This window comes from Penicillium chrysogenum (assembly GCF_028827035.1).
Source record: "Penicillium chrysogenum strain IBT 35668 chromosome Unknown utg000002l_segment0_segment0, whole genome shotgun sequence".
Lineage (NCBI taxonomy): Eukaryota > Fungi > Ascomycota > Eurotiomycetes > Eurotiales > Aspergillaceae > Penicillium > Penicillium chrysogenum.
Window position 1 is genome coordinate 1,895,313 of NW_026622750.1, and position 12,555 is coordinate 1,907,867.

General features: G+C 51.4%; 5 protein-coding genes across 5 annotated transcripts; 1 reads left to right on the forward strand and 4 right to left on the reverse strand.

Moving 5' to 3' along the window:
* Nucleotides 1–650: 650 nt before the first annotated feature.
* N7489_004262 (uncharacterized protein) lies at nt 651–3,705 on the reverse strand (the record flags this gene model as incomplete). The annotated part of the gene is made up of 3 exons (XM_056710014.1): nt 651–2,669; nt 2,720–3,463; nt 3,541–3,705. The coding sequence occupies 3 exons, from the start codon at nt 3,703–3,705 to the stop codon at nt 651–653; spliced, it is 2,928 nt and encodes a 975-aa protein (XP_056568435.1).
* Nucleotides 3,706–4,494: 789 nt separating this feature from the next.
* Nucleotides 4,495–5,810, reverse strand: N7489_004263 (S-adenosylmethionine synthetase; the record flags this gene model as incomplete). The annotated part of the gene is made up of 3 exons (XM_056710015.1): nt 4,495–5,495; nt 5,550–5,635; nt 5,734–5,810. The coding sequence occupies 3 exons, from the start codon at nt 5,808–5,810 to the stop codon at nt 4,495–4,497; spliced, it is 1,164 nt and encodes a 387-aa protein (XP_056568436.1).
* Nucleotides 5,811–6,161: 351 nt separating this feature from the next.
* Nucleotides 6,162–7,031, forward strand: N7489_004264 (putative signal sequence-binding GTPase GPN3; the record flags this gene model as incomplete). The annotated part of the gene is made up of 1 exon (XM_056710016.1): nt 6,162–7,031. The coding sequence occupies one exon, from the start codon at nt 6,162–6,164 to the stop codon at nt 7,029–7,031; it is 870 nt and encodes a 289-aa protein (XP_056568437.1).
* Nucleotides 7,032–7,609: 578 nt separating this feature from the next.
* On the reverse strand, nt 7,610–8,144 carry N7489_004265 (Apq12 family protein; the record flags this gene model as incomplete). The annotated part of the gene is made up of 2 exons (XM_056710017.1): nt 7,610–8,049; nt 8,129–8,144. The coding sequence occupies 2 exons, from the start codon at nt 8,142–8,144 to the stop codon at nt 7,610–7,612; spliced, it is 456 nt and encodes a 151-aa protein (XP_056568438.1).
* Nucleotides 8,145–9,014: 870 nt separating this feature from the next.
* On the reverse strand, nt 9,015–12,065 carry N7489_004266 (uncharacterized protein; the record flags this gene model as incomplete). The annotated part of the gene is made up of 5 exons (XM_056710018.1): nt 9,015–9,102; nt 9,170–10,617; nt 10,670–11,277; nt 11,375–11,673; nt 11,797–12,065. The coding sequence occupies 5 exons, from the start codon at nt 12,063–12,065 to the stop codon at nt 9,015–9,017; spliced, it is 2,712 nt and encodes a 903-aa protein (XP_056568439.1).
* Nucleotides 12,066–12,555: the final 490 nt, after the last annotated feature.

Genomic DNA, 12,555 nt, shown 5'->3' on the forward strand with positions numbered 1-12,555 from the left:
TTGTATACTTTTTGTTAGCGTGAGTGTTGTAGCTAGAAGGGCAAGGGGAATTAGGAGCAAAATATAAAACATGAAGAAGTTTCCACTGGGAAATATGTGATCAGGAGAATCCGCGTATCTGGGCTTGACATGGATGAGACGCCATGGCGCGCCCTCATTTCCTTTGGAGAAAGACTGTAAACTCATACCCTTCCAGGGGAAGCTGGGCGTCCTGGCTTAAGATTATACACCTTGGCTCATGTTTCAGGTAGATTGTACCTATAATGACATTACAATGTACGGAGCACTCCGTACGATATAGGTACTTACATGGATCTAAGTCCCTAATGAACAATAGTATGGAATGTTCAACTTTTCCTTTTTCCAGATCTGGATAAGATGTATCGTATGCTTATGAATATGAGGCTAAGATAATGCGGCAATGGGGATATAACCAAAAAGCAATTCGACAATGCACGCCATGCCAGTACTTCTACCGTCCCGAACTCCAGCCAGGTGGCGACCGAACACCAGTACAAATAAAAGAGAAAGAACGGAGAAACGAACGGACGCACAGCAAAGCAAAAACAAGCACAGAGAAACTCCGCATAAATGCATGATACATGAGGACGATATGCATTCGGGCGGGTATGCATCGGAAATTAGGAAAATTAGAACTCCATCTCGTCATCCCAGCCCAGCTGCTCGTATATCGACTTGGATTGGGATTTGTCGGGCGTCACGGGCACAGCTGCGGCGCCTTTGACGGGGGTTCCCATGACGGCAGGTGGGGAGTGAGCGCGAGGATTATCAGTGACCATGGCATCAAGCGATAGAGAAAATGGCACAGCAGTGGGAGTAGATATACTCTGCGGTGCCTGTCTTCTGGGCGGCGTCTCCATAATTGCCGAGGCGCGAGCGTGCTTGAGAGATTGGCTGAATTGTCGAGACGATGTCGACAAATTTTCCGTGAATGCGGAGATATTCTTAGGACGTGAATGGACGGGGGAGCCTGGGACCATTGGTTGTGTAGATGAGCGGGGAGCTGGGAGGTTGGGTACCCTGAACAGGCCTTTGCCAGTGGAGGATGACGGCCGACGCGCAGCTATGGTATCACTCTGGAAAATTTTGGAAGACGGCCTAGTGGGAGTCTCTTGGATAGCTCCATATGGTTGACTCGATCGTGGACTTCGTCCATCGGGTGGATTGTCGTGAGAATTGAAAGGGTCCGAGTCAGCGCCAGAGAATGAGATCGCCCGTCGACTTGAGGATGGGATCATTATGGGAGACTCGCCGAATGGGGAATTTTCCACACCGGCAAATGACCGGGATGGGGCCAGACTACGAGGGGCCGCGTCCTTCCTTCGATTACCTCGAGGAGTCGCCATGACCTGCACACCTTCGCCGAACGGATTGCGCACGGGGTTTCTTGACTTTCTCGAACTGCCTCCGCCACTCATAGCTCGTTTCGAAGCATCGTCTGCCAGATCCTTGGAGACGAGCTCTCTGTTCGGCTTCCGGAGCGCGTCAATAGCAGCATCCAGCTCTTTCTTCTGGTTGGCAAGCATTTGGACCTTTCTTAATTTCGCCTCATGCTGTCGTGCTACGGCATTAAGATCAACTTCGCGGTTTTCCGTCCGTTTTGCTTTCTGAATGCCACCCCGAACACTGCCACTGAGAACAGTGGGCAGCAAGGGCTCACTATCGCGCTTCGCATTATGCTGGCTCGGTGCAGTGTTTGATCGAGTCAGTCCCGGGTGCCGAGCCTGGGACGCTGCCGCTTTATCGTCCGTAAGTACTCGTTGTAATGTTCGTCGCGGCTTCGGTGCAGGCTGTTGTCGCTTGACTTCCGCTCCGGGCTCCACGCGGTGTGATTTACTCGAAGATTGTGTCTTCTTAGCAGCTGGGGAGATACCACCAGATACGCCAAATTTGCGGGTGATCAACTTGCATTTGTCCGGGAGACGCGCAGCATAGAATGGAATGATGACTTCCGTGCAGAAGTCGCGCACCGCATCGCTCTCGACTTTCTTGCCTGAAAGATGGCTGCCACTGAAAGAAGAAGCCTTTGCTGTGTCAGCGGCAGAAGTTTCTTCCATTGTCACAGCATGCCAAATGCACATCCGATCGAGATGGAGTTCAAGCAGTACATTCAAATCCGTAGATCTCTTAGGCTTGGCTTTCTTCGATGTTCCTTGCTCCCCATTTACATCTTTCTCCTTGCTGGTGTTGTTTTTCTCTGCCGAAGCAATGGTCATTTCCAACACCATGACCTCCAAAATCAGCAGGATCTGCAATTGCGTCTCGCGGAGGCGGAGATCCGAAATTTGTTTCTTAGACTCTGCTTCACGCGACGTCTCCTGCGCAGAAGACTCATTTAAGATCCGGTCCTTCCACCACCTGTGGATGAATGCTTCCTCCTCTGGGTAAAGACCATTCTTGCCCATCTTCTTTTTCTTACTCTTCCGCTTCTTAGATTTCGCGCCATCATCAGAAAGCGCAAGAACTGCATCACGAATTGCCGATGGCAATGTTTCCCTGTATTTGAGGTCCATTTTCTTTGTAGCGAGAATAGCTTCACGGTAGGATTCAATCAGCTCTATCGAGCCGTGAGGCTGTTCCGAGTCACGAGCCTGGAAAGCAGTCCGGCAGCGTGTCAATGGACCCTTCGCAAAGTACGCCACAGAAGTCTAGAAAATGTCAGTCGGACGACCCCCCACTATCGAGTAGACCATATCACCTTTGAAACGTAGAGAGCCTGCAGATAGTGGTCTCTCATCCCGTCCAGCAACTCCTCGGGCGACTGTTGCACATCCACGACATTGGAATCGACACCATCAACTTCCATAGCCGCAGCGTCATCCCCCAAGCCCTGAGATTCAGGAAGCAGGGAAGCACCTCCCTCAGCGGCATCGAAACTTCTGGACGGAGCAAGCGACTGACTCCGGTGCTCTACAACACCCACAAAGGATGTCTCAATATTACCGACATCAGACTCAGACGAACCAAAGACAACCGCAATATCCAGCCCAGCAGACTTGTCGCCCATCTCGATGTCCGAGAGGGGCTCGTCGATCTGAGCAACCTGCCACCAGTCAAACCCATCAGGAATACCACCGGTCTCGTCAACAGCCTCGCCATCCACCGCGGCGTCAGTTCCATGCCACCCCTTGGCCGCAACAACGAGATTGCCCTCGTGTATCCATCGGGCAAGCTTGGAGAGCGAGTATAAGCCCATCTTCACCCTCTCGATAATGTAGAGCCCGCCATTGGGTACGAGACGCACAGCGAGGACAGTCGGTTCCGTTTTTGCGCGCAGGTCAATTTCCAGCGTGGGGATGTCCGCGGTGAAAAGGCCCCCTGCTTGCTCGTCAGATCGGGAGGCGGGCGTGTCGTCGAGCCATGAGAGAGGCAGCCTTGTGCGGGGGAGGGCGGTAATTGGTTCCAGGATCAAAGGTTCATCAGATAAAGACGCTGAGTGAGCCTATACAAGTTGGGGAGCGTGAGCAACAGCAACCAATGGATTGAGCGTATACTAGGCTAATTATAAGCGGGACTCACTCTTATGACGATGGAAGAGGTAGCAAGCTGTCCAGCAGTATCGTTTAGCTCCTCTTGTTCGCCTCTTTTCCGCTTCTTTATGGGTGGAGGGGCCGGTTCGTGGAGTTTGTTCAGCGCGGATGAACTGAGCGGATCCAGGATGTTGGGGACTATACGCGAGGCCATGGTCGCGTCTAGGAAATCGTGGGCATCCTGTAATTTGAAAGAGTCAAGTCCTATGCTAAACTAACAAAGCAATTGACGTTGTGCAGATGTCGACAAGATCGCGCTCGAATCCTGGCGGGTCTGTCGTCACGCGTCGGGACGTGCACCCCGCCTGGACCAATGTAAGACACGTTAATTGATTTGAATGAAATGGAGAGCGTTTTAATCAAGACTTTCGTCTAGATATTGAAATTGTCTTCTTAGATTGAGTTACGTTACGAAGTACCTAGACGTAAACTAGTGGTGTATTACCAAAAATTATATGTCCAAAAAAGATATGAAGAATATTATGAATCTATCGCCAATGTTTAGATTAGCAGGCCCAGGACCAAGACGAAAAGAACCTTCACACACTCTCCCAGAGAGTGCCGTGAAGTTTCCCTCGAAACCGATGGAGTATGATCCAGCGTGGAAGCAGGATCAAAATCTCCCGGCAGGTACCGTGGACAGTGAGGTAGAGATATGGTGTTGAAGACTATCGCTCCAGAAAAACGCCAAAAACTTCCTTTCCCAGCCGATGAAAAGTGGTATCATGTTGAATTTTGTCTTCGCCGAAAAGGCCCGTCATTTGCGCGACCATGCAGATAATGAAACAAGAGATGTTGGTCTCCAGGTGGAAACCAACTTCGGGATTTTATGAGGGTTTTCTTTTTATAGTCTATGCTCATCGTGCTTTGAGTTGTTGAAAACAAAGCAAATCATCACAGTCGTCAAAAATTGTCCGGAGTCACCGGATCAAGCAGAGCCCGCTCAGAACTTGAGGGTACGAGGGGACTCCCAGGAGAACTCCTGGTTGGTGAAGTGACCGTTCTTGGCGGTCTGGTAGTAGATGGGCTTGGCCAGGTCAAGGTCCTTCACGATGACACCGGGACGGAGATCGAAGTTGTTGCGGATGATCTGGACCAGCTCGTCGGAGGTCTTGGAGGAAGTACCGTAGGTCTCAACAAAGATGGAGAGGGGCTCAGCGACACCAATGGCGTAGGAGAGCTGGACGAGGGCACGGCGGGCAAGCTTGGCGTTGACCAGAGACTTGGCGATCCAGCGCGCAACGTACGCGGCGGAACGATCGACCTTGGAGTAATCCTTTCCGGAGAAAGCACCACCACCGTGGGCACCCCAGCCACCGTAGGTGTCGACGATGATTTTACGGCCAGTGAGACCGGCATCACCCTGAGGACCACCGATGACGAAGCGGCCAGAGGGCTGGATGTGGTAGACAGTGCGGTCATCGAGGAGCTCGGCGGGGATGACCTTGCGGACGATCTTCTCCTTAATGACAGCACGGAGCTCCTCAGTGGAGACATCATCAGTGTGCTGGGCGGAGACGACGACGGTGTCAACGCGCAGAGGCTTGACGGCACCGTTGTCGTGAGCGTACTCAATGGTGACCTGGGTCTTGGTATCGGGGAGCAACCAGGGGATGGAGCCATCCTGACGGGCGGCCTTCATGGCAGCGTTAAGCTTGTGGGAGAAGAGGACAGTCAAGGGCAGGAGCTCAGGGGTCTCGTCGGTAGCATAGCCGAACATGATACCCTGGTCACCGGCACCGAGCTTCTCAAGAGCCTCCTCGTAGTGAAGACCCTGAGCGATATCGGGGGACTGCTGCTCGATGGCAACCAAGACGTTGCAAGTCTTGTAGTCGAAGCCCTTCTCAGAGGCATCGTAACCGATGTCCTTGATAGCGCCACGGATGATCTTCTGGTAGTCCAGGCGGGCCTTGGTGGTAATCTCACCGAAGACCATAATCATACCTAATGTGACATGTCAGACTGTGATCTGGCCTCAAGTAATCCTGGTCAACGTACCGGTCTTGGTGGCAGTCTCGCAAGCGACCTTGGAGAGGGGGTCCTCAGCAAGGCAGGCATCGAGGATGGCATCGGAAACCTGGTCACTATTGGGGAATTAATACATTGACAAATGGAATCAATGTAAACCTCATGTAACACTCCGAGAGCGAAGATGAGAGTTTTTTCAGGGGATATAACTCACGCAATCTTGTCGGGGTGACCCTCACCGACAGACTCGGAGGTGAAAAGGAAAGTGCCGCTGTTTGAAACAGAACCCATTGTGACTGTGTGTGAAGAGAAAAGGAATTGACAAAAGGGAGGGAAAGAGGAATGGAGAGAGAAGGAAAGGGAGGAAGATCTCTCGGGGAGGGGAAATTTGGTGGGGTTTTGCTTTTTTTCCGAGTTACTTTGGCGGTACCAGAGAAAAGATAGTGTGAGTGGGCCACATGCAGGTACTACCGATGTACCCTCATTGTACTCCGTACGCGGTACTTTCTGTCCCTTGTCCGCCCGAGATCGCGCCATCCGGGGGCGGTGAATTCGGGCAGATCAACAGGCCTTGGAATTTTCTTGTTCCGATAAGATAGAACTTCCAAGCTCTTTTTGTACTTGTTATTCGATATAGCAACCATGTCTAAATTCGGTGTCCTGGTAATGGGCCCTGCAGGCGCAGGCAAGACCACCTTCAGCAATGCGGTAATCCAGCACCTTCAAACCACCCGTCGAAGCTGTTTCTACGTGAACCTCGACCCCGCCGCCGAGACATTCGCCTACGAGCCAGATCTCGACATTCGTGACCTGATCACTTTGGAAGATGTAATGGAAGAGATGGGCCTGGGACCAAATGGAGGTCTCATCTACTGTTTTGAGTTTCTACTCCAAAACCTGGAATTCTTATCAGAGGCACTGGAGCCATTGAGTGAAGAGTATTTGATCATCTTCGATATGCCCGGACAAATCGAGCTCTACACACACATTCCTCTTTTACCAACTCTCACAACGTTCCTCTCCCGACAAGGTCCGTTGAATATCAACATGTGCGCCGCCTACCTACTCGAAAGCACCTTCGTCATCGACAAAGCCAAATTCTTCGCCGGTACACTCAGTGCAATGTCCGCCATGCTGATGATGGAAATGCCACACGTCAACATTCTCAGCAAGATGGACCAGGTCCGCGATATGGTGACACGCCGGGAATTGAAACGGTTTACCAACGTGGATGTGCAACTGCTGCAAGAGAAGGAAGAGGACGATCTCACCGCAGGTGCCAACCCCATGGCCGCGGACTCCTTGATGAGCGGCGGATCTTTCAAGCAGCTCAACCGGGCCGTCGGGCAGTTAATCGACGATTTCAGTATGGTTTCGTTCCTCCAATTGGATGTCTCGGATGAGGACAGCGTCGCGGCGATCGTGAGCCACATCGATGATGCCATCCAGTACCATGAGGCCCAGGAACCGAGAGAACCCAAGGATGAAGTTGAGGTAAACTACGAGGATTGAGGAATATTGCACGTGATTACTGCAGTGCTGTGACTTGCAGTCAGATTCCTGCATATTCAAGACCCCCACGGCCAACCACGTCACCCAATGCCACCCAATGCAGCAGCCTCGAGTTTCTGGTAGCCGTGAAATCTGAGACAAAGCCCACTTTTCGTCTCGCGTTGCTATTGTACGGCCGATAGACCTTGCGATATTGGAAAGATTTCTAATATTCTTATCGCGCCGGACTACACATCATTTGGCGTCTGGGATCAATTGTACTTGCGACACAACCATAGCTGATGTCAAATGGATATTCGGTCATATCCTCAGTTAATAGAACTTATAATGAAACCATAATGAAACCAAAATCAATTCATGAATATTGTTATGCCTAGAACTCCAAAAACAAGATGAGGTCATCAATCGCTAGACCAATTCACCAGGATGAAGAAAAGAAATAGACAGACCCATTGCGCATTTTCATCATATGCCCCCAAACAGGCATACCAGCCACGAAGAAAGACATTAACAAGCCGAGTATTTTGACTCAATCTCCATCACACAATTGCATCCAATTTAAACCAAACCAAACCACCCTATTTGGGGTTCCCAGCATAAGCCGCCGCAGCGGTCTTGCTCTTTTCCTGAAAATCGCCGACAAATCCATATACCACACCCCAAAGCCACCCGAAATCCTTGCCGGCATTCTCAATACCAACGCTGTAGACATACCACCCGAGACTGAGGATCGAGCCCCAGAAGACAAGTTTGAAAGCGAGCGTGACCCAGAATACGACCAAGCGGTAGGCGTAGTCTAGAATCTTAAGGGAGACGAGGATTATGATGGCGAGAAGGAATATTGAGAGTAGGTCTGGCATGGCGGAGGAGTACGAGGCGAGGAAACTCGAGACGGGCTCGATTATGTACGGTTGGAGCACCATTGCGCGCAGGTCCGAGAGTTTTGTTGTGAGGTGGTCTTGGGTCGCTGATTGGAGGTAGGTGAATGTGGGATTTTGGAGGACTGTTTGGAGGTTTTCTGTGTCCGAGGGATGGTTAGTTAGCTTGTGGGACTTTGCGTTGCGGTGTTTGTATTTGGAGGGTAGTGAGGTAGATACCTGGTAGGAACTCCATGGTCGTTGTATTTTGAAGTGGTCGACAAGGGAGAGACAGGTGATAGAGAGAGATCCCTCGCGTGTCAGGTCCGTGATTTCCTTTGGCTCGCTGGCGCTTTGTTTAAGATATTTGACTCTTTGTGACCCTTGAAAATGGATATGTTCGAGGGGATGGCCAGCACAAGACAGGGAAAGAATACCCGGGCTTCTCAGTGTTCAAAGGCGTTGCTTCTTTGCCTCGAGAGCGCTTTGTTTGATCTCGTGCTGGAGCTTGTTTGTAGTCGAGCAATGCGACCAGGCCGAGGAGGGGTTTCGTGAGATACGTTAGAGGTCAGCTTGAGCGGAGACTAGGAGAGGTTGTTTCTGAAGGTATATATTCCGATGCGATCAATGATAGAAGCGAATGTGACATTCAGGCTGTTTCGAAGTTGCGGCGTGGCACCCGGATGATAAGAGGAAGCAAACTAAACAAACATCGCATGTGAAGAGATGCTCTACTTACAACAGTAGATATTAGTTGCACTTGTACATCATTCTCAGCTAATTCTCGATATATTCTATGAATATCAGATTGACCACAATTGATACTGTACAATAGATTAGATATTTACCCAAATAGAGACGGTTTTTATATACAAGCGCGACCAACAGTAGTCAATCACCAGTCTCGTGAGTGTGAAAGAAAAGCCTCCCCAAGCCCAAGTCAGGAAGAGGTCAGCGTGATGCCACACGCATGATCTTCATAAAAGAACCCAAAACAAAAACCCGGGACTCCGGGCTAACTCCAAGATATTGTACTCTACCATCGTGGGCGACGGGAGCACAAATGCAAATGCAGACGTGGTATAGTAAGACAGTAGCAAAGGACAAAGCTCGAGATTTGTCAAATTTACAGGGCGTTGATGAGCCCTCTGAGGGCGTCACGCTCGGCTTGGATCTCGGTCTGGAGTTGGCGGGTCTGGCGGAGAGCGTCGTCTCTGTGGGAGGAATTAGTAAGGGATGGGATGAAAAGAGGGAGTATGAGATGAAACACGAATTACATACCTGTCAGTTTGAAGCTGAGCCACATCGATCTGCGTACGGTTCATCCGTCCAACCACTTGCTCCATTTCCATATCCGCATCACGGAGGAGCTTCTCGAGATCTTTCACTCGCCGCTCGAGGATTTCGGCCTGGACAACCTCGGTCAAGGGTACACCTTGGCCGCTCGTGGTCTGGTCTAGACGCGGCGAGCGAGAATCGAATGGTGCGTTTGGCGGCCGCGGGGAGAGGCCGACTGTGCTGCGTCCGCCATTCATCATCCGAGTGAGCTGGGCATGCTGGCTTTCCTTCAGCAAACGAATTTCTTCCTCGTGCTTGCCCATCTCTTCTTCGGAGTGGTTTTGCGCAACCAAAAGGACTTCCTCCAGCTCCCTCATGCGGTTCTGCAGAACATTGATCCGTTCAACCGAGATTTGCTGATCCTTGTCACCCTTATCAATGGCCGCTGCTAAACGGGAATGCAAAGAGGCGTTGTTCTGAAGCTGGTAATCGATCTTGCTGCCCAGTGCCTCAGTCCGGGCAAGGGAGGAAGAGAGCTCTTCCGAATCCGCAACACCCGCCTCAGCCTCAGCTCGATCCGCCTGCAATTGCTGGAATGCGGATTGCAGGGACGAGGATGTGGTCACGACCTCGGCAAAGCCTTCTTGGCCGGTCATCAACTCTGCACCGGCGGAAGTGTCCTCCAGAAGAAGCGCACGTAGGGAGCTGGTCTCCTGCTCGGCACGGTCCAAGTCCATCTTGAGACCAGCGAGGTTCTTCTCGCATTGCCACTTGCCATCCAGGGCATCCTCAGCGCGCATGCGGAGATGATTCACCTCGTCACGCAGGTTGCGCACATCTCTCTCGTAGCCCAATTTCCGTGGCTGACCCGATTGCTGGGCTCGAGCAAGCTCCATTTCCAGGATACGAGTACGCTTCTCGTATTCGCGCGCTTGGTATGCCTGGCGATCAAGGAGGCTCCGCAATGTCCGGTGGAGGGCGTCGCGTTGAACCTCGATATCATGAACCTTATCGACCAATGATTCACGTGTTTCTGGTGATTTACCACCGCTGTTATTATTATTTATCGAGTTAGACCGAGAGAGCGAGCCCGAGCGAGCTAAGCCGCTGGGCTTGCGTGCAATGGAGCTCGATCGTGATACCCCAAATGCCGAATTTCTGGGTGAGCCACCTTCCTCGGCGATCGAAGCGAATCGACCACCCTGCAGCTGAGCCAAAGAGGCATTTTCGATTTTTAAAGCTTCAATTTCCTCCACGAGACTGTTATCTCGAAGTTGATCTCGATCATTACGCAATTGTTCCAACTCTACTCGCATGGCAGTAAGTAGGTCCTCGAAGTTATCTTTGGATTGCCGCTCTTCAAGCAGCTTTCGTTTGGTGTTTTCCAGTGCGGTTTCGAGTTCCTTGTTTTTTGACGATAAATCAGACAGATCAGTTCTCTCGCGTCGAAGCTAGATAAAGGTTAGCAGCATTCGCATGTTGCGCGTAATGTACCAGCCGTACCTGTTGAACTTGAGATTCCAAGATTTGAACATGCGACTCTGATGCCAACCGCTGAGACCGCTCCTCCTGTAACTTCTGCGATAATTCGACCTTGAGCTGTGCGCGTTCTTGCTCTGCAGCGCGGCGAATCTTTTCGATATCTTCGTTCTTCCCAGGATCTGAGGCATAGCGAACAGAGCTAGTACCCGAGTCTGAGAAATAGTCACTGGTGCGTCGATTGACGTCCGGACCTTCTAATTGTAGCCGTTCGACTAGATCCTCCAGTTCCATTTCCCGGCGGATAGATCCCGCCAATTCGGAGCTTATCTCTCGTAATTCATTCTCAATCTCTGCCATCTTCGATGTAAATATACTTTCCTTTAAACTCGAAGCCCCTAGGGAAGGGGTCCGCGCCGGAAGTCCATATCCATTGGTCTTCGAATCGTATGGAGAGCCGGGTTTGAAAGGGACGTTGGCTAATGGTGGCATGGGGGAAGGCATGGCTGATCGACCCGAGTCCGAGATCTCGGTGCTCGATGATTCGCCTCCAGGGGATGTAGCTGTATTATTATTCGCTGCCTTCCAGCCGAAGAAGGAGCTGATCTTGTTTCCGGGGGGTTTTTGGGTGTCTTGGATCTCCCGCACCCATTGACATTGACACCGAACGCGGGTCTACGTCAATATGTAATGGAGGTGGTCTGCTCATAGGCGGATGTAATGCCATACTCGTTGCCCGTCGTGACGATCGTTTCGTTGGAGGAGGGGATTTGAGAACCGGGATGAACGGTTCGCTATCTAGACGACTGTGTAGGGGGGTTCCATTCGTGAACTGGTGTTCGTATTCTTCGTCAAAGTAATCAGGACCCTCGTCTTCGTCGTCGTCGTCGTCCTCGAGAACGGATCTCAAGTACGAGGCGGAGCCGTGGCGGGAGGCGGCGGTATCTATGTGTAGGGGTTGGATAGGGTGCCGTCCTCGGGAATATCTGGGGAGGTGGGACAGAGGCACGCGATTAGTCTTCCAAACTCTGTAGAAGCGGAATAGCATGTATAGGCCATATCATGTTGGATCGGTAGGTAGCCGGGGAGACAAAGGAGGGTCTGCACAAAGACCGGGGAGAGGAAAACCGGGGTCATTGCTGGTCGCGTACCTGTTCGGGTTCTTTTGTACCGATATGTTTGAGTCCCCATCCACCGACAAAGGGGATAGTGGTCTGGACACGGGTGCAGTGGGAATTGAGGTGGGTTTATCTCCCTCGAGCGAAATGGGAGAGGAGGGGTGGTCAGGGCCCGAAGTCACTGGAGCACCATTATGCGGAAGAGGTTTCCTTCGGACTGGGGGAGTAATTGGATGGGGATTGGGACTAGAGAAGCTCTCTGAATGGGCGGGAGAGCCGCCGAACCCAAGAGGAGACGCCATGAAACACCCTGGTCCGTATCAAAAAATAGCCATAGATCGACGGTCGTTCATGTCGATTGGCACGGGAAAGAGAACGGCACGCGCCAACGAAACGACCAAAAGGGTAAGGATTATTCTCAGGAGAATATCAAACGAGAAGGGAAATGGGGAGAAAAGGAGAAAGTCTTGGTACACGACAACCCGGGGCGATTGGCGTAAACCGCCCGTGGGTTCTCCATTTCAGTAGCGCTCGGGACGAGTAAGCGTGGGTGGAGTGCAGGGGGGCTGGCGTGGGTCTGGACTTGCATCGATTCAATTGGTACAGATATATCGTGCAATGGTGCTCTGGCCGGTAGGATCGACATCGCTTGAACCTACCATCAAGTGTGATGGTTGCTGATAGTACGGAGTACTCGGTAAAAGTGCTGTATACTTGTCGATATACGGAGAATACGGAGGATACGGAGTACGGTGACAGGGCTCAAAAGATGAAAATAGAACATTCAATAGT